A 26884-nucleotide genomic window follows, 5' to 3' on the forward strand; every position below is an offset into this window, starting at 1 on the left:
TCAAAAAGGCTTGGAAAGAGCTAGGAGTGAGTTAGGGTTTATCAGTAATTTAATTTAAAATACAATTAGGACTTCTCCAATGCACTCAAAAGCAATTCCCACATGACACTTGAGTGGCCTCTAAAGGCATCCCTGCTGCTTCCTCAACACTGCCCCTTGTTAACGTGTAGAAAATGAGTCCTGGTGTCTTACTCAGCACTTTGCAAGAATACATGTACTTACATTAAAACTTCCTGTTTAAATCAAAAAAATTAGGACTTGGTGCAGGAGCAAACTTTTCATAACCATAATAAAAATGATGAAGCAGGAGAAGAGATTCAATGAGTTTGGAGTTTATATTAATGTTCAGTCTATTCTTTAAAATTAATACTTGTCACAAGTGGATTAATATATTTATAATTTCAAAAGCAAAATTAACTCTGGCTTTAGCACAGGTTTTCCTTTCTCATTAGAAAGTACCTACAGTGCTGCACACATCAAGTGCACCAAGCTACACGCTAAAAGGAGTAAGCCCTGGCACATGCTGCAGCATTTTATTATGGCCACTGTCTGCTCTGGAAGCTTTAGAAGCTTTTTTGACTTTGCTGCTTAAGTTTTGCCAGTCCTTGAAAGAAGCTGCAGTTATTGTGCTCTCTATCTGTCCAAAGCAGCAATACTTAAATTTTGCTTGCAGACTGAACACTTGGCATAATCTGTTACCATTTTTATAGCTATAGTTAATGACAAATTTAGGGTACCAGTTTTTTAACTACACTCTGCCAGCACATGTGGGATTTTTGAGGTCCTGCAGTCCAAGGCCTTTTGACACTGTAATCCCATATAAACTGACAGCAGGTAGAGGTGGTTTGGTCTTTGATATAAAAGACCAAGGATGACAAGATAAATAAAAAGAGGAAAGTTTGCAGTGTAGGTTGTGCTGTGCTGTAGTTCTGGGCACACCTGAAAGTTCAGCATCTTAACATTTGTCCTGTAGAACAGGACTATCTGTGACCTGTGAGGAAAAGACTCAGCACAAAGTGTTAAAACTGTGTTCTCCAAGCTAACGTTGTACATAAAAGCAAAGAATGTTGTCTAATTTTGTTTCTGTTCTATGTCTGGGGAGAAAATGAGTTCAGGACTAGAATGCAGATACTCTGCCACTGTTCATGTCAGAGTGGGGGTGTAGATTAATCTGGCATCTGCCCCCCCCCACCATGGAAATGTTGCAATTGTAGGACTTTACCCTGCATTCTGCTGGACACATTGTTCCTTCCAATGTGTGCTGAATATTAGTCCCCAAAACTGCATGTTTGCTTTTGCTGGGGTAAAAGCTGCATCAACCAGCACCAATGCCTTTGCTCATATGTTGGAGTGCTGTCCAGGTAATGTGTGTGGTTGTGGAAGTTTGCCAGAGGGGGCATGTATTCCCCAAAAGCTGGCATGGCTCTGTAATGCGCTGTGTGCTGCCATCTGTTCAGTGCGTGTTTGTGACGCAATCAAACAATCAGTGCAAATTACAGCTCACTTCAGCAGCTTCACAACATCAATCCTGCCTAATATTGTGCATCCCAAGGGTTGCGTGTATCAGTAGTGTCAGACTTTAGGAAGTCACTAATGAGAATCATTCTTCTGGCAATTCCACTGTCAGCTGTTGCACATCAGAAGGTGTATTGTTATGTGGCACTCATCTTGAAGGACATGAGTCCCAAGTAATTCCACCTGCCAGGAAGCTGTTACATTAAATACCCCAATATCTTAAATGACAACTATACAGATAACTAATAGATAAATCAAACTTATTATTCCTACTGTGAAACTCTACTACTCTCCTACTGTGCATTGGTAAATGTCTGGTGTCATCAAAGGGCTCAGTACAGCAACACAATAGTAATCATCATTACAGCAGCATTGTAAGCAAAGTGCCTCTCACATTTATAGAATATGCTATTTATTATTGGGGTTGGTTTGCTTTAACAAGAGGAAGCTGACCAAGATAGCACCAATTAAATGGCAACACTTAACCTCTATCCAGAACCAAAGAATAAAGTATTTTCCTGTAGATTTCTGCTTTAACTGAATGGTGTATCTCAAGCTTTTATCCCTTTCTCCCACATTCAGTCCTAAAATGAACAATTTTATGGCATTTCTGTAACTCCACAATACTTTATGGGGCAAGGGAGCATTAGGCACAGACACAGCTGATTCCACACAGATGCCCACTTTTTTTATGTCTGAAAGGAAGCACTTTGCAACATACAACTAGGGACACACACATCTTACACACCCTACGTGGTATGTCCTTAATTGTATACAACAAGCCAGTTCTTACTCCATCCTCGTGCTATGCACCCACCAACAGGCAGCTGCTTAGTGGGCTCGGCACCACGTTTCCTTGAGTCCTGTGAGCTCGTGTGTCCGAGCAAGTGCACAGGAGGACTGAGATCCCTGGGCATGCAGAGACATGGCTGTTGTTTGTCCCGTGTACGTGATTTTTCTCACTTGTTTACAGGCTCTCCCTCTCTACCAGATAAGTACCGCCACTCTCGGGAGATGATGATGTTGCTGCCAGCCCACCGGGACCGACCAAGCAGCGCCATGTATCCCGCAGCTATCATGGAAAACGGACAGGTAGCAGCTCTGGTTTCTTCTGTGTCAGTTCAACCACCTGAAACTGTGGCTTTATTTTGCTGTCTTTGACCACCTTAAAGCTTTCTTTTTTATTTTTTGAAAGCACGGCAATTCAGGATCATTTTCAGAGGTGAAGCAGAACTTTCCCTATTAGTCAACCCCTGGAGGCACTCACTGTGGCAGTTGAGTGATACAAAGTGTAGTGACTATTAAAAGAGCAGATACATCCTGTGAAAATGGACTCACTTCCCAACTTTGTCCTGTGAGCCCTGGTCCAATTCAAGTAGTCACACCATTCATTTTCTTAATTTGTTTAGAACCATGGCCATCCATCCTGCAGTCTAGCCTCCAAGTTTATTCTAAATAACTTTATAATTTCCAGTGGTATCAAAAACCATGAGAGGCTGAAATAATATACTGATACATGGTTTTTAAAAAATCTGTGCTCTAATTTCCCTGGACAAATTGAAATGTGTGCCTACATGTAAGCATTTCAATCTCACCCTGGCCTGCACATTTGAAAGGACTCTCCTGATCCTGCCCACTTATCACACTTGCATTGGAGAGCTGTCTCAAAGCATGCAAAGTCAATGTTCAAACAAAACCAAAGATAAGCTTCAGAGGGAAACCAATGTATTCCAGCTGCTAATGGGCACAATGCCAGGCTAGAGCTAGTCTGAAATAACTCCTCCAGAGAGCAGGAATTGAGGGTCCTCAGCACTGTTACACCTTAGAGATCCACTCACCTTGCACTGCAGTACCTGCCAATGTAGGCACAGCTTAAGGTTCCCAGGGAATCGTTAGTTTAAAAACTTCTTTGCTTAAAAAAAAGGAACAGAAAGTCCCCATGTTGCCCCAGCTGGTCTGTAACTATTTTTTTTAATTCTTCTTTGCTAACTTTCTTCTCTCTTAGCCTCCAAATTTCCAGCGCGCCTTGATCCAGCAAATGATTGGACCATGCAAACCTTGCAGTGATCCCAACCTGTCTGTGGCTGAGAAAGGTACTCCTTTTCCTCTTCAGCATGCATGCTAGCTAAAATGTTATTCCTCTGGTCATGCTACAGCAAGTAACAAATGGGCTTCTACATTTCCTGGCGGAGTGCATTTCTCTCACACTTTTCTAATTAACAGTTTAATTAACTGGGCCTTCTGCCAACCTACCATCATTTCAGAGCCTTCACAGTAGGGTGAGGTGGCACAGACCTCCCTATTTCAGAAAGCTTTCTGAGTTTAGCATTTTGTTATTGAAACAATTCCTGCAGCCTTTGTCAAGCAAACCTGCAAAGCAGCAAATGAGAAGTTATCTAAGAACAGCCCAAGACTGGGACTGTATTTTTTACTCATGAATTATACTGGTTTTAATACACATGTATTGCTTAAAATACAAACATTCCTTGTAATCTCTCTCTGAGGTAGTTTTATATTTATTTATCATTAGCAATATATGCTTTTTTAACTCACTCTTCTGAAAAAAAAACAGGCAGAGTCCCTGCAGGGGAAAAAAAAAAAAAAACTGAAAGAGGAGAAAGAATTTGTTTGATGTAAAAGAAAAGGAGCAGCTAGTGAAGGAGGTGCCATGGACAAAATTATGGGCTCAAAAATTATCTGAAAGGCAGCATTCTGAAAAAGCAGAAGAGGGAAAAATTCCTGAATCAAAATCTGAGATGAGGAGGCTGCCTAAGCAAGCAACAGTCATGTATGGCTGGGAAAAATGGTGTCTTAGAAGATTTCTAAGGCCAGGAAAGACCACTGCAACTCTCTAGTCTGACCTACATCGTGGAGTCAGATTTTTATCTGTCTTTTTATTTCAGTAACTGTGCCAGAACTAAAATGTACCTTAAAAAAAAAATTTAGAATTTCTTAAATCAAAATCCCCTCCTTCAACATGAGTGGTCCACATTGAAACCAAGCACCATAAATGGCAAAATGATGTCTTGATGACAATAATGAGTGATGACAAGAGAGATGGGGAGTGAGGGATTAAGAACTCCATCTTAGCCATGTTAGTTTGAACCAAACATATGACAGGGATGGTGAGATCTTTGTACTGGACAGGAGAAAGATCTGAATAAGGAAGGTAGATATTTATTGTCTGTCTAGGAAAAAGTACTTGAATTTGTATCTGTGGGTGATGATAGGAGTGTGGTATTCAGTGCCAGGAGACCAAAGACACAATCCCTAAGAAGCCACAAAAGACACAGGTGATGTTCAGTGGGGATGGTGAGGAAGGAATCCAAGCTCTTGTGCCTGGCTGGTGGCAAAATGCAGTTGCAGGTGCTCCTGGCAGGCCTGAACCCACAGCATTCTACATAGCTGGGATGCCATCTGCCCTGGATTTTGTGAGCAGTCAGAGCCCTGACTTCCCCCACCGCCTCCTGGCCGTGTCAGAAGTTCTGTTCGGTAATTCCCAGTGACAGTGGTGACATCAGTCGCCCGGGGCAGAATGGTTCAAATGCAGCCTCCCCACTAATTAAACTTGGCCACTGAACAGTCACTCAGAAAGACTTGGGCTAAGTCACAGCACTGGGAGCTCCTTGCTTCGGTTCTTCCCTGAAGCATTTTGGCTAAAACACTGGTTTTACTGGGCAGCAGCCACTCTTCAAAATCATCTCACCTTCTTCCAGCACTCCTAAATGCTCAAAAGGCTGTGAATGAGTGAACACTGAGAAAGCATAAATGGATTTTTCATTGGGATACCATGTGTTCTTCTCCACGTTCTCATTCTGCATCTCAGTGTTTAAAAAAAACCCAAAACAACAAGCACAGCAGTAGTTTTACAGGCCAAGAAAATCAGGTTTTCCCTCCTTTTCATTTGATGATGGGATATGGCAGGAGAGATGAGCAAGGCTGGCACTGCTGTTGCATCTTGTTCCTCTGTTTTAGCCCGTTGACACCAATTGCAGTAGTGCAAATTAGAGCACTCTGGCATGCGTACAGGGAAAATCCATCTGGAGCCATACTACTTATGTAGAGAGGTAGGCCCTGGTTTGAACCTGTTCTCTGTCAAGATTCTCCTTCATATGCCTTTCTCAGGTTCTCAGGCTGAGAGTCTCTCTTTAAAAAAAGAAACATTTACTTTTATATTTGTATGGGGTTTGTTCTGTCTTATGAAGCTGTCACTTTGTGATCTTTTTTACTTTAGGGAATTTTAGGCCTTGGGGAGCCCATGCTCATGCAAACTCATGAACTAGGGAGACAAAAAAAAAAGGAGAAACCTTTCAAAGTCATTTTAGAAAAAAATGCATCAAAAATGGCTGCAGGCATTTTAATTAAGGGAAAATCCTCTTCAGATGTCAAACTCCATGTTTATTTCTCTAGGCTTCCATTTTGCAAACTGAAGATGGAAAAAGCTATTTTTATCTCAGTCTTCTTTGACAGGCTCAAATAATTACTTTTTTTTTTTTCTTTCTTTGCTAATCTGAAGAAATTACAGTTGCTTATTTGTTTTTAAATAAACATACAACTATTGCGTCTCTCTTCTTAGAATAAATCAAGTCTTGTTTGGAAAGAAGGTGCATTTTAATAATGTTCAAGGTTGACAGAATTCTCAAGATCTTGAAAAAGGTTCATGTTCATGTCAAGAAGCAGCTTTTATTTCTATGAAAAACCAAGTTCATGAAGTTAATATTCATTCTCTGTTAAATGCAGCAAGCGTTGCTCTCTCTATACTTCCTGATTCGCAAAGACTTGATCTCTTCAGGAGACTGTAATACAAGGAGGCCAAACTTTTGTCTTTAAATATTTTCTCATCAAAGCTCTTGATCAACTCTGTAGCTTAGTAAATTGGAGCTTTGAAGTAATTTATTTTGCAACATATTGAAACAGACTGAGGTATAATTTCCATCATGTCCTTTATTCAGTCCTCACTGAGCCTGCAGTGCAGCCACAGGCCATCCAGTGTTTCCAGAGGGTTTTGCCATGTTCCCTTGTCACCACTCCCCACAAAGCTCACACCCGAGATCCAGCCACCGTTCCTTTGGTGGGATTTCATTTTTACCTCCGCACTGATTTGCAAAAATCCTGCCAAAGTCCTACTGCTCTTCAGATTTGTTAGAAATGAGCCCAGGGATGGAGGGAAGCTGGGCAGACTAACCCTGCAATCCCCTAACTCTCACTTCCTTAACAAAGCATCTCTAAACTTAACACTCTGTAGCCTTTCTGTGCTTTCAATCCTGCCATTCACTGAGTCTCTGGAATCTGTCTCTCTGCTGCTGGAGAGCACACTGGAAAGCCAGTGCTGGCCCCACAAACTCCATGTCCTGTTACTCGAGTTCCATCTGTTTCAATCCTTCAGCTGTGCCAGCAGCACCCAGTAGCTGGAGCCTGGACAGTGGAAGCCGAGAGGCGCTGCCATTCCTGTCTGCCCACGCTGGGAGCATCCTGGCCCCACCAGTGCCTCCCCGAAGCCTGCCCCATGGTAAGGACGTGCCCAGCAGGCCTGCTGCAAATGCCTGCAGGTCACACACACACAAATCCAGACCACCTAAAAGTTGACTATAGCCTTTTCCCCCTACCCCTGTAAAAACAAACAGAAACAAAAACCCTAGAGTCTTTCCTGGTCTGCCAGGTTTTCAATTTTTTTTTCCAAATCTTCAAATTCTTGCAGTCCTTAAGCAATATGGACTTGTGTGTACTTTGGGACTAGAATTAAGTAAGAGTGCCGAAGCTTGGTGTGGCTTCTTACCAATGACCAACTTTAGCAGTAATTTAAGCTTACAGAATGAAACTTCAAATGTTCATTGTCTGAGCCTGTTGCCTTGCTATGAGATTCTTGACAATGGAGCAGTGAAACAACTCTCTCTGCACTTAATTTCTCTTTAGCAGCCTGTGTGTGACAGATGCACTCCGCAGTATCCATCAGACAGGCAGCCCTAGGCTGGCGTTAGCAGCATGTGGAGCTGTTGCCTGGCATTACAGAGCTAAACCCAGCTCTGTGGCTGCAATGAAACAGCACAAGTCTGCATTTCTGACCCTTGTCTCATTCCAGGACACTACTCACTGCACTTTGATGCCTTCCACCACCAGCTCAGTGATGCTCCTCCGGCACTGCCCGCACGAACGTTGCGCAAGGTAATGGCAGGAGAGCGGAGAGGGATGTAGGGGCACAGTGGGCTCCTGAAAGGGATCCCCCCTTCTCTGCTCCCACCAAACAGCTTATGAAAACAGAAACACTATTTCTAACATGCTAGTAACTTGCACATGAGAAAACCCTCTGAAAGCTCTTAACCTATTCCATAGCTGAATGCTACAGAAATAACTCACAGGTTGTAGGTCCTTCCCTTTTCCTTTTTTGCACCATATGCTGTGATTTCAGCACCCTGATCATCACCTCAGCTGCTGTTTCCAACAGCTCTGGTGTTGTTGAGTGCACTTGTCTGCCCACAAGTGGTACTTCCATACATGTAAACCAATAATCCTTGACATTCTGAACATAAATGGAACTGCACCGTTGTTAACCACACTGTCAAAAGCTGAAATGGAGCTCAACACACAAGATGCAGCATTGCCTCCTTTGTCAATTTTAACCTGGTTTTGTTTCTCTCCAAACAGTCCCCTCTTCATCCTATCCCTGCATCGCCCACCAGTCCGCAGTCTGGTCTAGATGGCAGTAACTCCACTTTATCCGGCAGTGCCAGCAGTGGTGTCTCTTCCTTGAGCGAGAGCAATTTTGGACATTCTTCTGAACCACCTCCTCGCACAGACACCATGGATTCTGTGCCCAGCCAGGCCTGGAACACTGACGAAGATCTAGAGACACCCTACCTCCCTGTCAGGTACAGTCTCTCTGAGCCTGATGTCCTGGAGTCGCTCAAATCCCAGCCATGCCGAAGCCACTCTGCTCCATCTGGAGTCATTCCTCAGGACACCATGGACCCTCCTGCTTTACCCCCCAAACCCTACCACTCCCGGCTGCCAAACATGGAGAACGAGGAGGGGATGATAATTGAAGATGATGACAAACACCGCCCGTTGCATCGTAAAGTGTCCCAACCAGTGAGTGGTGGAAAGGAAGAGCAGGCCAGGGTGGCATGGGAGCACGGCATCAGCGAGCAGTAGGGACAGCTCCTGGTACGCAGCTGGCATTGGCATTCCAGGTCTGGATACGACAGAGAGAGCAGGACTCGGAGAACAGCAAACCGATTTTCTACTGCCGCAAGGTTATGTCTGAAGCCCACAAAAGCAATTGGGCCAGCATGGCAGGTTGCTGCTTTCCTTTTTAATTTCTTTTTACACCTTTCCGTTATGTTTTTTAACTTTCTGTGCAGTGGACAGTTTATTCCTTCTGCAGTTTCTTAACCACATCACACGGCATATGAGCCATAGAGACTTGCAGAAGCTGAAAAATACAATTTTAAGTGGAGGGGAAAATGGGGGGAATGTGGCAAGTTGATTTTGAACCTGCTTTCCTCCCAGTTCTGAGACGCACATGAGTAGAAGCTGTTGCACTAGGGACATATTTCTTTGCTGTACAGAATTGAAAGCTCATTGCTGAAATCAGGGATTCTATGAACTGTCAGGCTGGAAGGTGCATGAGCTGCAGGCAGTGGAAAGATGGCAATTCTAAGAAGAAATTGGCTCTTTTGAGAGCAGGATTGTACATATCTGTGCAGTGATCTCCCTGCATTGGTTCATAGGTGCTGAGGCAATCTAAAGCAGTGCTGAATGCACTGATCTCCAAGATATCATTTCCAACAAACTCTGCCTCCTTTGTTTTTTATGTACTGTTTCATTTCTTAAATTTTGCTTTCACTGGCTAAGCCAACCTGCTTTCTCATGGGAATTGTGTTATTCATCTGTGCTACAGAATGAGAGGAGGTTGGTGGCTACTGGAGCTACAACCTCATTGTAGGCCTTTCCCATGCCCAGCTTTGGGCAGGCTGTTGACACCAGCATTTCTATTCCAGATTAAAACAAAACCAACCAAATTGAGTTTGTCATGCCACAAGCTGGTTGATGACCCAGCCAGTAAAGAAAAGGTGGCTTAAATGCATCATATCCAACAATCCTTGCCTCAGGGCTGAACATCATAATTCTCACCAACTTCCATCACACAGGAGCTGAGATTCATTCCTGTTAACTCAATATCCTCAGTCCCTTCCAACAACTCACTGCAGCTGGTGTGCAGAAAGAATCTCCCATCTCTCAGAGCAGACAGAAAACACCAAGACTTGAGCAATGCCTGGTATCAAGTGTACACCCCAGAGTCAGGGACCTTAAAGGCAACCTGTAAAGAACAAGTGTTTGTTTCCTCTTTTGCTTCTTTAGAATGTGTAGTAAGAGCTGCTGTTTCTCTCTTCTAGAAGGCTGATTTCTCTCTCTCCTTTTCTCCTCAGGCAGCAATACACCCTTTCCCCATCCCATATTTTTTATTAATAAGCTCTAGAAAGGGCTGAAGAACATTGTGGGGGACACCAAGCCACACCACACAAACCAGAACTGTGCAGAGCTGAAGACAGTTCAGGTCTACGAACCCAAAACATGCCTTTTAATCAGTAGTTGCACAGTCCAGGAAAAAAATAACTATGGGTAATTTTGTTCTTTACAAAGAAAATATCTTGGTTCTAAGAAACCTTTTATTCCTGTTTTCATACTTATCAAGAAATTTTCAATCAAAATAGTATTAAATATTTAATGTTTTTAGATGAACAAGCCACCTTCCTTTCCCTTGCCATACCCACACACATTTTAGCCTTCCTTATAACCCTTTCACCTGCAGACTGCAAAGCACACTCCGTAGGATTGAAACAGCCCTCCCTCTTTCCTACCACTGAAAAACCTGAAGCACATTCAAATAAAACCGCCACGATAAAAATTAGTGTCAGAAACAGGAACAGCACCCAACTTACACCTTGAATTCCTGCCTAACTGCTCGGTTTCTCCTGCTACAAACAGCATAAAGAAGCAAAAAAGGATTATTATAAATCTTTTACAGGTCACCTTTAGCACTACCTCTAAATACAGTGACTGGGCAGAGTACATAGTTTCTGAACTGGCTAAAGATGGTCTGGCTGTATAAAGTCTGGACTCAGCAGTTGTATGAAGGGGACTTTAAGAGGATTTGTTTGTTTTCTTTCTCAAGCTCTAGCCCATGCAAAACTACTAAGTTATGGATTTGTTTCTTAAATGGCCTGTTTGGCTGGAACAAAGTCTCTCTTGCTTCCTCTATTTTGTTACTAACACAGGCTGCTTGTAATCATTATATCCTTCACGATTTAAACAATGATAATAAAATCTGGCCTATAATGGGTGTTTCATCTTTAGCAGGAAGGAGAGTTTTCCAATGCTAGGACAGTATTCAGTGTTAACAAACCAAGCTGGATCTCTGGTATAGAACAAATGTAGGAAAACAACTGATGTTTTCAGTAAAGGTAAGTCAAGGTAATTCCTTAGAAAAGGGTGAAATGTTTTCACATATGCTATCCTCCAATCCCACTGAGACTCTTCCAGTGAAGTTCTTCAAAGAACTAAGTTTTAATTCCATCTCCCTTGCCCCAGTTTCTTTCTTTTCCTGGCAGCAAGATTAAAAGTAGTAAATGTAGTGACTTACCGAGCTTCCTTAATGTGAAAAACCAGCAGGCCTTGCAAATAAAACTTTGCAGAACCAAGAATGCAATTACCATGGGACTGAGTCCCAGGCAGCTGGAAAACTTGCCCACCAGATCTCTAATCAGTCTCTGAAAATGCATCATCCTGCTCTGATTAGAGACCTGGTACAACAGCAGTGAGTTCATTTGGGGAGTCTGGCTTTCCTGTGTATTTGCAAGAGTTTGAAGATCAATCAGGTGATGTGTACAAATACCTACTTTATGGCAGGTCCACATAAAGAAAGGTGGAATAAATTGCTGAATTTACCAAATTTAAGCCTCTCTGGAGTTAAATTTCTGTTATTGTTCTGATATCTACCAAGTATTCTGTCTCCCTTTCCAGTGTTTGCCTTAAAGGGAGCAGAAGATAGAAAGACTATTATTAAGATTTTGTGAATCTTGGAACTAATATTGCCTGGAACTACTATTTCTCTGTAGGGTGAGGTGTCTTTTAGCATAGTACAATTCCAACGTCAAGCTCAGTCCTGGAGTAGGTGGAAGCAACAGCAGTTGCACTTGCCCAACAGGATTTGAAGACTCCTTGTATAAACCACAGCAACAGGATGTTTTGAACAGGACCTTGACATTCTATACCTAACTCTAATTCAAACCTCAGTGTACTTGCCTTCATTGGGTTTTCTTTGCATAAGAAAATAGCATGTGCATTCCTGAGAAAATTGGTGGAATTCTGCTATAAATCTCTCCATCATCAGTGTACCTGCTGGCCCCATCTGAAACAAAATTGAGAAGGAGCTACAGTGGTAGAAGAAAAGCAATTAAAACAATTTCTCTGAATCCTACTTTTTTTTTTTTCCCAGTAGTTGGGTTGGTTTTATTGCTGTATGCAAGACTCAGATCCTTTTTCGTATTTTCCCCTATTTGGTTTTTAGCTTACTTACCCTTTTCTAGGTAAGGGATATTGCATATCCCTTCTATGGAGTATCAGCCAAAACTGGGGAGGCTGGAGAGAGCAAGAGCCTTTGGGAAACAAATTATGTGATATTTAAATTTTCTCTGGTCATGCTTCTTTGTAAATACCCCCATTTGAATGCTGTGTATTTGTACAGGAAATTGAGCAAAAAATGTATAGATTGTGATGTCTGACTGGTATTCTGCCCTGTAAATGTGTTTTTAACCTCTGGCATTCTGTGCTTATTTAAAAAAAAAAGGCGAAAACCTCTAACCACTTCTCTTTTGTGTATTCATGTTTAAAATAAAATGAAAACAGCTATCTTATCTATAATGGAAATCAAATTCAAAAGGAAAAAAATTAATTTGTACAAGTGTCCTAAAGGTACTTCATTGTATATATTGTGATAGCATGTTTCCAGAACCAACAAATAAGTGGTGTGAATTTTAGATGTAAATATCTGCCGTTTGTTTTGGGTTCCTTTCCCTTACCCATTCACTCGACTGCTGTGATGTGGAATTAAAGATTAATACCTGATATTAAAACAGTACAGCTGTATGGTCATTGCTGTCCTTGAGGCAGGGCTATCCTCAGGCTTCTCCAAACCTTCACAAGAGACAAGGAAGAGCCCTCACTTCCCACCTCTGTGTGAATGACAAAAACGGGGGGCAACCTAAAGGCCCTTGTGTGTGGTGAGGGAACAGCTTCCATGTTTAAGTGTTATTTAGTATCAATTTCTTGAAGCAAGCAGCAGGTACAGCCCCCTCCTGGTCTAGTCAGGCAGATGGACATGGCACTTGCAACGGCCCCAGGCCAGTTTGGGGGCAATACTTTCAGAGACAAAGCTCTCCCCTAGGACAGCTGTGGAGTGGCTGGGTGCCACTTCCTTATCAGCTGGGGTTAAACCACCACTATCTCACTGCCTAAAAGACTGCTACTCTTTTATTGCAATAGTACTTAAATACTGATCATTTGAACAGAATAGGTGTGAAAGAATAGTAGTTAAGACATGTAGGAACACAGGATTTGGGAATTGAGAGCTATGGTGACTTCTACAGGCTCCTAATCTCATATTTTCTTCTATTAATACTAATAAATGAGGTCATTGTACAGGAGGCAAAATAACTCATTTAATGTCTCAACAAACCAACAAAAAAATTTCTGATACCTGTCTCAAAAGACATTTAGCAGCAATTCTGACTCTTCAGGTGGCCCCAGGATGTACATGGACTGCCAAGGCACCCTTTGCACACACCACAATCAAATACTGAGAAGAGAAACTGTAACAGGCTACTGAAGTCTGTATCTGTCATAGAATAGAATCATAGAATCATTCAGGTTGGAAAAGACCTCCAAGATCACCAAGTCCAACCTTCAAGGAAATACCACTCTGCCCTCTAAACCATATTGTGAAGTGCCATGTCCACTTGGTTTTTGAACACTTCCAGGGATGGTGACTCCACCATTTCCCTGGGCAACATGTTACAGGGCTTAACTACCCTTTCAGTGAAAAAATTTTTCCTAATATCCAACCTGAACCCTTCCCTGACACAACTTAAGGCCATTTCCTCTTCTCTTGTCACTTGTTCCCTGGGAGAAAAGGCCGACCCACACCTGGCTAGAACTTTTCAGGCAGCTGTAGAGGGTGGTAAAACCTCCAGCCTGAATGCCCTGGTACCCTCAGCCACTGCTCCTAGGACATATGTTCCCAACCCTTCTTCAATCAGACCCTTGGAGACTGTTTCTAAGCCAGGTTATTCACCTTGGTTAAGTAAGTGGTTTTTATTCTGACAAAAATAATTTATTAACTAAGCACAGGTAATAAAAGCTGTGTTTTGGCACAACAAAAGATGTGTGAAGCCCTCAGCTGTAAACAAGAGTTAAAAAAATACTCTAGTTTCTGTTCAAACCAACAGAACAATTTTTTTCAGTGCAAGTCCAATACTTTATTTAAGCTGCCACTAGTCAGATTGAAATCTAAATCCCATGTCCACATACCTCTTCTTATCTAAATAAGAAAACTTCAACACAGTTTCAAAATGTGGCTTGTCTGACTCAGTATGAATTTCATTATAAAGCTGATAAGAGGAGAAATTAAACCTCTACAAATGACTCTAACCTGGCAGATGAAAGATTCAGCCTCCCACACCCTATGCATAACTGTGCCTCCATTTCTGGATGATTCTTAACAAGCTATGGACACAAACACAGTTCACAAGACAGAGCTCTGAGTTTAGCTGTCTTAAGAGAAGGTTCACACACCACTTCTCTCTTTTGATGGCCTTTACAGTCAATCCCACATAAATTAACCCAATTTGAAATAGCAGATCTATTACCCTTCATCTTCTATTCAGCATTCATTCACAGCAGTACTGCATTACCTTTTCCCAAACTGTTTCCTGTCCCCCCGACAGAACTCACTTCTATGTCCTCGCAGCCCAGCACCCGAGGCTGAGCCCCTTCATCCCTCCCCATGGCTGTAAGAGATTTGTGTTCTCAGACGGCAGAGCCAGCACAGCCCCAGCTCCCACAGCTGCCAGAACAGCCTCTGTTTACCTGCACTTCCCAACGACTCCAATCCCCACAGATCCACCGAGCCAAATTAACTCTCCTGCCCACTCAATTGGCTGACTAGCCCAGGCAGACCTTAGAGCACCTTCCAGTGCCTAAAGGGGTTCCAAGAGAGCGGGAGAGGGACTGTGGACAAGGCCCTAGAGTGATAAGGACATGAAGGAATGACTTCACTCTGACAAAGACCAGGGTTAGATTGGATAATAGGAAGAAACAACAGTGAGGACCAGCACAAGCTCTCCATCTCAGCCAGGACAAATCCCTAATGCTCCAGAGAGACAGGGCATGGAGGGTGGTGGAACAAACAGAGCCCCAAAAACCTCACCATGGATCAAGAAGAAGCACAAGCTAAAATGCAAGGAATCAATTCTAGCTACTGAAACAAACTATAAATAAAAAGAAGGAAAAAAAAAATCAAAATACAAAAGGAGTCCTTGTTCTTCCTCAGACGCACTTGAGGATCCCATATTAAAATACAGAGGCTTATTTCCCAATCCAAAACCAAGTAAAACCACTTGTCTCCTATTCAACAAAAATGTATAAAGTTCCTAGTTTGAAGATGTTTCATAACTGCACTGTTTTGGTAGGTAAACTCTGTACTTATTATGACCTTCCTAAAGTGTCCTAATTCCAAATTTAAGTCCTATTCCCACCTAATTACAAAGCCACTTCATCTCACAGTTCTTTTCACCACTATCCTGATAAGAAACAAGGGCCACAACTTCTCTGCACACCTAAGTCACTTTAATGGGTAATGAGCATAATTCTAAAAAAGCCAATAATCTTCCTAAAGTATACTGATATTGAACAATTCTGGAAATCATTATGGACTGACTTAATAATATTTATATTGATCTTAATAACCACATTTGGAGAGATAAAAAGATCTAGAAATGTGCAAAACCACGTCTCCTAATGATGTACTCTCACTGGTAAATACTGTCCTAATTACTGCTCACCTGCTGTGACCTTTCCTGAATCAGGTGCTCCTCCTCCCCACACTGCCTGTCTCACCTCGTCAAGCTTATCACTTGCACCTGATGACCTGCAAGAAAATTTTGATTAGGCACTGCCCCACCAGGCTGCCTCAAGAGCCCATGGAGCTGCATGGGAGCTCCCTTGCGGTAGTACAGGGCTGTGTGACTCTGCCTCTCCCTTCTTTCACTGGAATGATATCCCAGGATACACAGAGTTACTCGTAAAGCCGCACAAGGAGCTATCAGCAGGTGTGTGCTCCTCTCCCAACTCCAACAGAATTTCAGTTATAAACTCACAGTGTCGGGGATTGTGGAAGGTAGCTAACAGCACAAACTGTGAGGACTTCTGGAACAGAATAAAAATATTCTGAGTTGGAAAAGACCCGCAAGGATCACCAAAGTCCAACTCCTAGCCTCGGCACCGGACAACCCCAAGAATCCCCCTATGTGCCCCGACAAAAGGTGACAGGCCCAGCGACTAGGATATTAAGTTGGAATTAAGCAAACAAGAAAATTTCTTTCTGGAAAACCACTCACCCAAGAAGCCAGAAACAAGTGCACATTTTGACTTCTCAGCTGTCCCTCCTCAAAGCATCCAGTCCTTGTACCTCACAGAGCGTACCCAGAGCCACCCGTGACGGGCTGTGCCCGTGCTGGCACCGAGCCCGTCCCTCGTCCCCGCCGCTCCCACCCCTCACGGGACACCCATCCCGCGAGCCGCCTGCCCACGCGACTCCTCTGCCCCGCCGACTCCACGCTACTCGGGGACCTCGAGCGACCCTCAGCCTCACCTTGCGCTGCCCCACACCGCCCCGGCACCGCCGGGAGAGGGGCGGAACAGGGGCCGGGGCTGGCCCCACCCGCCCTCAGGTGTGAGGATTTGCCCCTTTCCAAGATGGCGCCCGCAGCCGCCGTCAGGGAGCGCTCGCGAGCGCCCTTCCCTTAACAAAAATGGCAGCGAAGGGGGGCGGGGTCCCGCTCCGCGCGCCGGCGCTCCGCCGCCTCTCCCCAATCAGCGGCCGCCAACTCTCCCGTGGAGGCGACGGCGCGGCCAATGGGAGCGGAGAGCGTGGCGGCCGGGCGGGGAGCGGGCCAATGGGGCGGCGGCGGCGGGGGCAGCCGGTGTGGGGTGGTGGTGCCGGTGGTGCCGGTGCGGCGGGCGCTACCGGGCGAGGCGGGATGCGGGCGGCCCACGGGCTTTGCGCGGCGCTGGCCCTGCTCCTGCTGCCGGCCGGTGGCCGAGCGCTGCGCGACGGGGACTGCGAGGGTGAGTGCGGCCGGGCCCGACCCGCGGGCACGGCGGGGGGAGGCCGCTCCTCGCCGGTCCGCCAGGTTGTGGGGCCGGGACGCGGAGCAGCCTTGGGGCTGTTACAGCCCCTAGTGACAGCTCGGCCGCCGGGGCTGGGCCGGGCCGGCGGGAGCGCTGCCTCCAGCGGCAGGAAAAGTCTCCCAAGTCTGGCTAAGTGCAGACGGGCCTGGCCGAGCGCCGCTCGCAGGCGACCGGTGTCGGGACGGTGCTCGGGGGTGTCCGGTGCCGGGGCGATGCGCCGGGATGCCCGCGGGGAAGGCGGGGCGGGGCTTCCAGCCGCGTCCCGCGCCGGCGACGGGATCTCCCTTCCGGGAGTACTGCTCTCTCTCTGTCGGGAAGTTGCCGGTCCCTCTCCACGGGGTCAGCGGTGGTGTAGAGTCCCCACGGGAAAGAGGAGCGGCGACTCCGGGAGACCGGACCGTCTCCAGGCCGGGAGATCAGCACTGTTGAGGCTCGGCACTGGCGGGGCAGCGCTCCCCGCCGGCTTTCCCTGCCGGGTGACGGTGACCAGGCAGGGAGCAGGAGAACGCGAGTGAGGTTACTCACCCGGGACTCCCCCTTAATCATCACAGTATTACGGAGTGCTCGGAGTCCTCTCAGTGAGCACAGCCAGGAGCCGTGAGAGCTGATCCAAATCAAGTCGGGCCTTTTGTGTACCACGGAAATACGAACGCCTCGGGGGTGGAACCTGTTGAACTGCACAGCAAATTAAGCTGCTCCTGTGCAGTGCACTGAACAGATTCCCCAAGTGAAGCAAGAAGAACTTGAGGTGGGGCTCTAGTAGCTGGTTTGGGAGTTTGGGATACTAATATCCCTCCTCTACAGTAAGACAGAATGAGGGGTGGGAACCCCATAAATCAAAACTTCCAGCTGCACTAGACTGGGAACGTTTCTATCCTACAGTGGCCATCAGTGTCACTACCTGCAGCAAGTTTTTTCTTCCCAAGTTTTCACTTCCCAATAGCTTACAGTGAACATCAGTGTGTCTGTGACTGGGGACAGACTGGTGGGAGGTAAAAAAGGGTGCTGTATGCATACAAAAAATATTTTCCAAAGTGGCCCATCTTATAATTAGTTCTAATTTTAATATAATGAGAATACATTTCTACTCAGTTCTGTGATGGCCATACTCCATTTTCTGTCATATCCAATTACTGTGCCATGCATTGTGTTCTGAGTTGAACACAAGTTGCTAATGACAATAATATTTGCCAGTCCCTTCCTGCTGGAGTAAACAAATCTCATAAAAGCCATAACTCAAACCTGCTCCTTAGAGGCAGAATGGTTCTGGGCACTCATCTTGGCGTGGGAAGGGGTGAGAATCCACAGGTGCTGAGCAGGAATTGGCGGGACTGAAGAGTGCTCGGTCCAGGTGCACAGATGAGTTGTGAGCAGCAGGGTGACCAAAATCTGACACTCAGGGTGTCCCTCAGTCATCCCACAAGCTGTCTGCCCTCCTTCCCAGCCACACACGGGGCTGCTGCACTTTGGAGCACGTACGGAGTGACTGCTGCCAAGGGAAGGAGCAGTGACCGATTTGTGCAGCCCTTCCCACAGGCAGGAACTTGGATCTGTCCTCTCAGCTGCAGCTGCACTTGTGGGAGTTGCGTTATGTCTAAGAGTATTCCCTCTTTCCATCTGAAACTGCATCAGAAGCTTGTGGAAATGAAAGAAGGAGAAAGGTGCTATGGGAACATGGCATGGGATCACATTTCTTTTTCTCTTGGAAGTAATTTCAACTGAAGCAGCCTGGTAATCAGTGATACCCTGTTACTGAAGTCAGCACACGGGGAGTCTCAGAGGATTATGTACAGAGTTGGTTTTCTGTCAGCACTGGGTTTGACACCCATGTTCTTACAAGTTGCTTCCCAAAGCAGCAAGACAACTTTAAATGTACATTTTTGCATGGGCGCGGTTTTGTGTCCATATGATCCTGTGCTCACTCGGGACAGTGTACAGTGGCCCCTAGACACTTGCATGGATCTCATTTCTCAGATTGTCACAAACCCACCAAAAGTACCGGGGCATGTTGTTGATTCACATGTGCTCTGAATGACTTTCTGAACCATGGGTGAAGTTCAGAAAAGTTCTGTTAACCAAACCCCCGATTCCATTTCCCTACAAGTGTCCTCTAAGAGCTGCCATGAGCTTACTGCTCTGGCTGATAACTCCATCCATCTTCCCTTCCAGTGTGTGTCACATTCCTGGGAAGGTTCTACCAGAGTCTAAAGGACAATGATGTTGAATTCACACCTTCCAGTATTGAAAAGGAGCTCTTGAAATCCTGCAAAGAAGCAAAGGGCAAAGAGAATCGCCTGGTAAGTAGGGGGAGTCAGTAATATTTCCCTTCTGCAAATGAGGGGAAACTGAGTTTGTATGATGTGGCTTCCCAGGAGCTGTTTTTGGTGGCTCTGTGGCCACAGTAGGTCCTGTATTTTTTATGAAAGGACTTGAGGAGTTCAATCTCTTTACCTTATAAAAAAGGAAAAAAAACCACCACCCTGTCAACAGTGATTGGACTGGCTGGCATCTCACTGTTACTGAAGCACTGGATATTACAAAGCTTTTGTTTGGTGTAGGGTTTCCCTGTCCCTTAAATGGTATTTGGGGTGCTATGTAATCTGTTAAAATATTTATTAAAATCTGTTAAAATATTTATCTTTGGCTGCTTAGCTGAAAACTAAATAAAGGAAAACCAAATTGCCCTAACTAAAACCAGAGGCAGTTTGTGAATGAAGAGGCCCAAGGAAAAAGCCTGCACTCTCCTCAGAGATCTATAGAGATACCATCAGACATGCAGAGGGGGAATGCTTCAGAGAGGCTCTTTGAATGAAGAAGACTTTAATCCTAATCCTGTTCAATTTTTATAAAGTTAAGAAACAAGATCAGCCTCAGCAGCTGTAATATCATTGCAATGGAAAACACCTGCTCAGTATTCTGGGCTCAGTTAGGCTCCTTTTGCCCAGCTCTAGCTCTAGTCCCTTGGGGAGGTTCTCTAACAGTAAACATCGAGCTGCAAAACCAGATGAGAACAGGAACAGAAAACTCTGCTTTTAGAAGCTTTTTTTCCATGCATCCCCACTTCACTCTTTTCTTTCCTCTAGTGCTATTACATTGGGGCCACAAGTGATGCAGCCACCAAAATCATTAACGAGGTATCAAAGCCCATGAGTCACCACATCCCTGTGGAAAAGATCTGTGAGAAGCTAAAGAAGAAAGACAGTCAGATCTGTGAACTAAAATACGGTGAGTTGCCTGCACTCATGATACCTGCCCATGATTTGCTGGGGTGTGGATGACTGGGGGTGAAGCAACATCCTAAAACTACTCAGTCCTGAGTTCTGTAGCCTGGTAAGGTTGCACAACCTGGGTTGCTCTCCATGAACATCCTAGAGAGTTCTATGGAGATGCTTAGCTAAGACTGTTGGCTGCTAACCCTTCTTGGCTTCAGGGACTCTGCAGGGACTCTGATCAGCCCTGGAATAACTAACTCCCAGGTGTAGCAGCACTGCTGCGCTCACACTGCTGTTTGGAACGTTGTGTTTGGGAGGGTGTGTGGTACAGCCTGTGCTGGCAGCAGGCAGGGGTGTCACTGTGGCGGGGCTCAGGCCCTTGGCTGAGCTCTGCAGTCCCAGCTGCTCTCCTGTTCCCATCAGCAGGGTGATAAATTATGCTTTCTTACCTCCTCTGGTGCCTCCTCAGAGCATTCCACTCTGTTTCTCATCATCTTCCTTGAACTCTCATGTTCCTAAGATGACTCCTCTTCTTGAAAAGACTAATACAAAAAACAGGCATAGAAATGCCCCCTTCTGCTTTCCCTTATAGCTGCCCTTACACCCCCTGGAGACACCCCTTAGATTGTGGGTCTTTATACTTTTCATTTCTCCTACTAAGGTTGTGTTGCTTCCTAAAAAGCTTTTTGTTGTTGTCACTTTCTTATCTTTCCCTTGAAATCACTCTGCTACATTTCTTTTATCCAGTGGAAAAGAAGTGTTACTGCTCGTGTAATAAAGGGGCTTTCAGGGCTATTATGGAACTCCTGCATCTAAACTGCAAGCAAGCTTTCTGTCTTCTAATAATTTTTAGCATTAAGAGCCTTATCTGCTGTGCAAACCTAACTTAGGCGTTCCTTCCACCCCCGGCACCTCTCTCTCTCTTGGGTTTTGGCTTCCTCGCCCACCTGGCATGTCTGAATGCCACTCTGCTCTCCCCGCAGACAAGCAGATCGACCTAAGCACCGCCGACCTGCGCAAGCTGCGCGTCAAGGAGCTGCGGCGGATCCTGGATGACTGGGGCGAGGTGTGCAAGGGCTGTGTCGAGAAGTACGACTTCATCCGCAGGATCCACGAACTGATGCCCAAGTACGCGCCGAGGGCGGCCGGCGCCCGGACAGACCTCTGAGGGCCGAGACCGGGGCGATCCTGGGGCTCCGAGGGGCGAGACCGGGCCTGTGAGGGGACTGTGAGGGGCGACCTTGAGGCTCTGAGGGGCGACGCCGGCCCCGCGCTTTGTACGGGACTTTCATTAAAGTTCGCCGGTGTGTACCGGGCGGAGCCGTGCCGTGTGACGTGATTGCGGGACACTCCCCCCCCCTCTCCAGACCCCGCACCCGCCGGGTCGCGGCGTTCCCCGTCCCCCCCTCCCCGCCCTCGCTGCATCCGCGGGCCGGCCCCGCGCGCGCCCCCTCAGCGCGCCGAGGGGCGGGGCTTCGCCGCCCGCCCTGATTGGCCGCCCGACCGCCGCGCGCGGGCGGCGGGAAGCGCCGTGTGACGTCACGGCCCCGTGACGCCGACTTGCGGCGCGGCGCGCGCGGGGCGATGACGTAGGGCCCGCGCGGCGCGGCGGCCGGAGCCGCCTTCGCTCCCTTTTGTCCAAGATGGCGGCGGCCGCCGGAGGCGCCTCCTGAGCCGCGGGCCCGGCGCGATGAAGCGCGGCAGCGACCGCGACTCGAGCCCGCCGGGGGCCGCGGGCGGACGCGCGGCCGCCGCCGCCAAGCGGCCCCGCGACCGCGACCGCGAGAGCAGCAGCCGACGCGGCCCGCACCGCAGCTCGGGCGCCTCCCGCAGCAGCCGGGACAAGTCCACGCCCGGCGGCGGCGGCGGAGGCGGCGGCGGCACCACCACCAGCAGCGGCGGCGGCGGCGGAGGCGGCTCCAGCTCCCGCAGCCACCGCGGCGATGAGCGCGCCGGCGGCGGCGGCGACTCGAACCACCGCCCGGCGGGGAGCGGCTCGGCCTCGGGCGCCCGCGGCGGCAGCCAGGCCGCCCCCTCGTCCTCCTCCTCCTCCTCTTCCCGGGCGCTCGGCGTGCCCAAGGCCAAGGCGCTGCCGGGCGCCGTGGTAGCCCCGTCGCTGCTGCTGGCCGGGCCGCCGCCGGGCGCCGCGCCCTCGCTGCTGCTGGCGCCGCTCGGGGGCTCGGCCGGGCTGGCCGGGGAGCCTCCCGGCTCCTGCGAGTACAAGACGCTGCTGGTGAGCGGGCTGAGCGCGGCCTTGCCCGACCAGCTGCTGGAGGACGGGCTGTTCCGCCTCTTCCAGCGCTTCGCGGGCGGCGGCGCCGGGGACATCAGTGTCAAGCTCTCGCACACGCCCGAGCTCGGCCGCGTCGCCTACGTGAACTTCCGACACCCCGGGGACGCCCGCGATGCCCGCCGGCACGCCCGGGCCCGGCAGCTGCTCCTCTACGACCGGCCGCTCAAGGTGGAGCCCGTGTACCTGCGCGGGGGCCGGCGGAGCCGCACGCCGCCCCCCGCGCCCTCCCCGGAGCCGCTGGGGTACCTGCCGCCGCTGCACAGCGCCTACCAATACAAGCAGCGCTCGCTGTCGCCGGTCACCAGCCCCTTGCTGCGGGAGCCGCGGCCCCGCCACGCCGCCGCCGCCGCCTTCGCGCTGGAAGCGGCCGCCATCGGGCTCTCCCGGGAGCGGGAGCGGGCCCTGGATTACTACGGGCTGTACGACGAGCGCGGCCGCCCGTACAGTTACCCCATCGTGGCCGAGGAAGACCTGATGCCAGAGGATGACCAGAGAGCCACCCGCAACCTCTTCATCGGCAACCTGGACCACAACGTGTCGGAGGTGGAGCTGAGGCGCGCCTTCGAGAAGTATGGCATCATCGAGGAGGTGGTGATCAAGCGCCCCGCACGTGGCCAGGGCGGTGCCTACGCCTTCCTCAAGTTCCAGAACTTAGATATGGCTCACCGGGCCAAGGTGGCCATGTCGGGCCGCGTTGTGGGCAGGAACCCCATCAAAATTGGCTACGGAAAAGCCAACCCCACCACCCGGCTGTGGGTGGGGGGCCTTGGCCCCAGCACTTCCCTGGCCGCCCTGGCCAGGGAGTTCGACCGCTTTGGCAGCATCAGGACTATTGACTACGTGAAGGGCGACAGCTTCGCTTACATCCAGTACGAGAGCCTGGACGCTGCCCAGGCCGCCTGCGCGCAGATGAGGGGCTTTCCTTTGGGCGGACCGGAGAGGAGGCTCCGAGTGGATTTTGCCAAAGCAGAAGAGACGAGATACCCGCAGCAGTACCAGCCCGCGCCGCTCCCCGTGCACTACGAGCTGCTGGCTGACGGCTACAGCCGGCACCGGAGCCTGGAGCAAGACTTGAGGGTGCGGGATAGGACTCCTCCACACCTCCTGTACTCGGACAGGGACAGGAGCTTTGTGGAGGCAGACTGGGCCAGCCCTGCCAAAAACGCCGAACGCAGGAACAACCTGGAGAGCTACAGCCGGTCCGTGCGCAGCCGGAGCGGGGAGCGCTGGGGCAGCGACGGCGACCGCAGCGTGCCCAAACCGTGGGAAGAGAGGCGGAGACGCCGGAGTCTTTCCAGCGACCGTGGGAGGACTACTCACTCGCCTTACGAGGACAGAAGCAGGACAAAGGCCAGTGGGCCAGCTCTAGACCGCAGCCCTGACAGGGCTCGCAAGGAGAACCACACTACAGAACCCGGAGCCGAGAAAGAGCAGAGCAACTCCCTCCAGAACAATCGTCACGCGGCCGAGGAGAAACCCCACCGCGAGCCAGCCGATGCTCCCCAGCCCAAAAAAAGGGACAGCGAACGCAATCATCGAACTGGTGAATCGGAATCAAAAACTCACGAGGAGCCAAAATCTGAGACCAAAAAGCTAAAGAATTTATCAGAATATGCTCAGACGCTGCAACTTGCTTGGAATGGGCTTCTTGTGCTAAAAAACAGCTGCTTCCCCACCTCTATGCACATCCTGGAGGGAGACGTGGGTGTCATCAACGGACTCCTCAAAGACCATTCATCCGGCGGGAAGCTGACGCAGCTCAAAATCGCTCAGAGACTTCGGCTGGACCAGCCCAAGCTGGATGAAGTCACCCGGCGCATCAAACAAGGCAGCCCCAATGGCTACGCAGTGCTCCTGGCCACCCAGTCCGCCCCGGCAGGGGCAGGGGCCGAGGGGACCTTCCCTGTGGTAGAGCCTGGCTTGCAGCGACGGCTTCTCAGGAATCTGGTCTCCTACTTGAAACAGAAGCAGGCTGCTGGGGTTATCAGTCTGCCCGTGGGAGGGGCAAAGGGCAGGGACAGCACAGGCATGCTTTACGCGTTCCCTCCTTGCGAGTTCTCTCAGCAGTACCTCCAGTCAGCACTAAGGACATTGGGAAAGTTAGAAGAAGAACATATGGTGATAGTTATAGTCAAAGACACTGCCTAGCCCACACTGTCTTTTCAAATTCCATGTTTTCTTTGTGTGTCACACAGCCCAGTTGTTTTTAAGGCTGATCATTTTGGTTGAGGCTCAAAACACCTTGACCAAAGTGGTAAGATTTTTAGTTTCTAATTAATTTTAATACCTATAATATCTATTAAAATTTTAAATAGAGCCCATTTTATTCGTTTTTAATATGTGACACTGTCCGCTGTTGTTCTGTATTTTTATTTTTTAACTGTATGAAAAGTTGTCAGTAAAGCCTTGTTCACTGATGGATTTCTAAATTTGTGCGGTATCCCAGTTCTTCTGGCCCAGGAAGGAAGGGTGAGTTCCCTGTGCTGCAGGAGCAGCCAGGCCAGATGAGGATCCAGCCCAGTTCAGTTCTCAGATCCCAACCTTGAGAACCTCCTTCATCTTTATATGTGTCCCTCAAGGTGGGAGGGGAAGGGGGTTTTTAGTGCTGTATCAGAGACTTAAAGGTTGGGTTTTTTTGGTTGTGGTTTTTTTGTTTGTTTGTTTTTGTTTGTTTTTTTGGGGTGTTTTTTTTTTTTTGTCCTGTTTGCTTTTTATTTCGTAAATTTGAGTCTGGATGCTTTGCTGTTGAGTCTCTGTTTGAGAATAGAAGCTTCCCAAGAAGCCAGCAACCAAGGAAGCAAATCCTGATCAAGAATAAAAGTGTTCTTCATACACACCAAAAAATTAGTTGATACTTGGCAAAAAGTTTGCTACTGAGGAGTGGATGCTGTATTCAAGTTTGGTGAGGTTTGAGACCACCTGGTACATGCCTCAGTCATAGAAGTTCTTGGATAAAACAAAAAAGGTTTGACATTACCAATTTTTATAAAAGGCAAAACAAGCAGAAGAAAAAAAAAGTGGTTTAAGGGGGAGCCCCCTTGGGCCCATATTAGATGTGGACAAGCTTGGGGCATGAAGGTGTTTGGTGAGCTGGAGGTGCCCATTTGCAATCAATCATGTTGTACTACCTGGAATCCTTTACTGAAAGATAAATGGCTATTTTTTTTCCCCTAAAGTTTAAATTTGTTCTCAGGCTTCCAAAAACAGACAGAAACGTGTCTGTCTGGCTGAGAATGTGTTCTGTTACCACAGGTGACCTGTAACAGAGGAACCACTGGAGATCAGAATCTGAGCTCTAAAACGGGATGGATCCATCACCTGTGCTGTCTGTGCTATGAGGTGGTTGGGTGGGAGGTCAGAGCCTTTGAGTGCTCAGCAACATAAGGATGTGGTAATGAGTCCAAGCTCGAGTTAAAATCCACGCTTGTTCTGTTTGGGGATATTTTTATTTTTTAAAATGATGCCTGTAGATTTTAGGAGACTTACAGAAAATTGTGTGGGATTAAAAATGCTACATTTTAAAGTTTCTTTAGATTTGCAGGTGTTTTTTGTTGTTGTTCTCATAGTAAATAAGTGAACAAATTCGTGGGAGAACCAGATTTGTCTCACACCAATCTGTGTGAGCCAGCAACTCACTTGCTGAGGGTTGCCAAAAGCCCTTCTAAAACTCCTCTCAGGTATGATTGGTGTCACGACCTATTTAGCAGGGAGCATAACTCAGTCTAATGATGCTTTTATTTTTCACTTTTTAACCCTGCAGGGACATCGTCAGCTGATGATGGTTATTAATATCAACAGCTGTGGGTTGGTTTGTTGGGGTGGGGGATGATGCATCTTCTGTGAAGGCACGGATCAGAGGGGATCTGAATGCTCCACTGGGAACAGCAGGGATTCGGGAATGTGCTGCGGGAGCAGAGGAGCGGCTCCACTGCCCGAGCAGCCAGGCTGCCCCGGTGGCACTGGGCTGCCCCGGTTTCACACGGTTATAGGGACACCGACTCCGCCCTCCTGACCGGGTCCCTAACGCAGACGGTGCCAAATGTCAACAATCGTAACCGTTCGGTGTTACCTGAAACCAAGTGCCATTAAATACCCCTGGCGGCCGGTCCTAGAGCGATTAGAGCCTTTTGCGGGAGTATCCTGCCTTGGAGGTCTCTGGGCAGCTTGAGGCAGTGAGGACGAGTGCCCACCTGGCTGATGGTGGCAGGGAGGTGCAGCTCGTGGTGCTGCGCTGTGGCCTTGGGTGTGTTATGGAGTGTGAATGTTAGGAAGGGGAAGATAAAAAAACCCTAGTAAATTATAAAAGCTGCAACTGTTTGCTGGCAAAGCCAAGGAACAGCCCGAAATCCCCCATCTCTCACTGTCCTTGTGAAATAAGTAAATAATAATGTAGGTTTGT

At 48.0% G+C, this 26884-nt stretch overlaps 3 protein-coding genes and 1 long non-coding RNA gene across 6 annotated transcripts in view; 3 read left to right on the forward strand and 1 right to left on the reverse strand.

Moving 5' to 3' along the window:
• The window catches only part of DOCK3 (dedicator of cytokinesis 3), a 183947-nt gene extending 171295 nt beyond the window's left edge, over positions 1-12652 (forward strand). The window contains exons 51-55 of the mRNA XM_053989064.1: positions 2489-2607; positions 3521-3608; positions 6902-7024; positions 7595-7677; positions 8158-12652. Coding sequence (XP_053845039.1) covers positions 2489-2607; positions 3521-3608; positions 6902-7024; positions 7595-7677; positions 8158-8664 — 920 coding nt within the window. The 3' untranslated portion in view covers positions 8665-12652. The remainder of the gene's footprint in view (positions 1-2488; positions 2608-3520; positions 3609-6901; positions 7025-7594; positions 7678-8157) is intronic.
• LOC128813724 (uncharacterized) overlaps positions 1-16539 on the reverse strand; it is a 37447-nt gene extending 20908 nt beyond the window's left edge. The window contains exons 1-2 of one of the 3 annotated variants that reach the window (XR_008439140.1): positions 16442-16539; positions 15633-15718 (exon numbers count right to left, since the gene is read on the reverse strand). This is a non-coding gene — a long non-coding RNA (uncharacterized LOC128813724). Of the gene's footprint in view, positions 1-15632; positions 15719-16187; positions 16355-16441 lie in introns of those variants that run through there. The other 2 variants (XR_008439141.1, XR_008439142.1) reach the window with 2 other exon arrangements.
• Positions 16540-16586: 47 nt separating this feature from the next.
• On the forward strand, positions 16587-21508 carry MANF (mesencephalic astrocyte derived neurotrophic factor). The gene is made up of 4 exons (XM_053989063.1): positions 16587-16917; positions 19150-19277; positions 20064-20205; positions 21176-21508. Exons 1-4 carry the CDS (start codon positions 16602-16604, stop codon positions 21358-21360), a joined length of 771 nt encoding a protein of 256 aa, XP_053845038.1. The 5' UTR covers positions 16587-16601; the 3' UTR covers positions 21361-21508.
• Positions 21509-21882: 374 nt separating this feature from the next.
• RBM15B (RNA binding motif protein 15B) lies at positions 21883-24902 on the forward strand. The gene has a single exon (XM_053989725.1). The coding sequence runs from the start codon at positions 21883-21885 to the stop codon at positions 24631-24633; it is 2751 nt and encodes a 916-aa protein (XP_053845700.1). The 3' UTR covers positions 24634-24902.
• The last annotated feature ends 1982 nt before the right edge of the window (positions 24903-26884 follow it).

This window comes from Vidua macroura, chromosome 13 (assembly GCF_024509145.1).
Source record: "Vidua macroura isolate BioBank_ID:100142 chromosome 13, ASM2450914v1, whole genome shotgun sequence".
NCBI lineage: Eukaryota > Metazoa > Chordata > Aves > Passeriformes > Viduidae > Vidua > Vidua macroura.

What these genes read in the sequence shown, in the direction of transcription:
- MANF (XM_053989063.1), top strand. Translation starts at nt 16,602, where the DNA reads ATGGCAGCGAAGGGGGGCGGGGTCCCGCTCCGCGCGCCGGCGCTCCGC. An exon ending in GCGCGACGGGGACTGCGAGG is followed by an intron (nt 16,918 to 19,149) that starts GTGAGTGCGGCC and finishes CTTCCCTTCCAG; the next exon opens with TGTGTGTCACATTCCTGGGA. An exon ending in AGGGCAAAGAGAATCGCCTG is followed by an intron (nt 19,278 to 20,063) that starts GTAAGTAGGGGG and finishes TCTTTCCTCTAG; the next exon opens with TGCTATTACATTGGGGCCAC.
- RBM15B (XM_053989725.1), top strand. Translation starts at nt 21,883, where the DNA reads ATGAAGCGCGGCAGCGACCGCGACTCGAGCCCGCCGGGGGCCGCGGGC.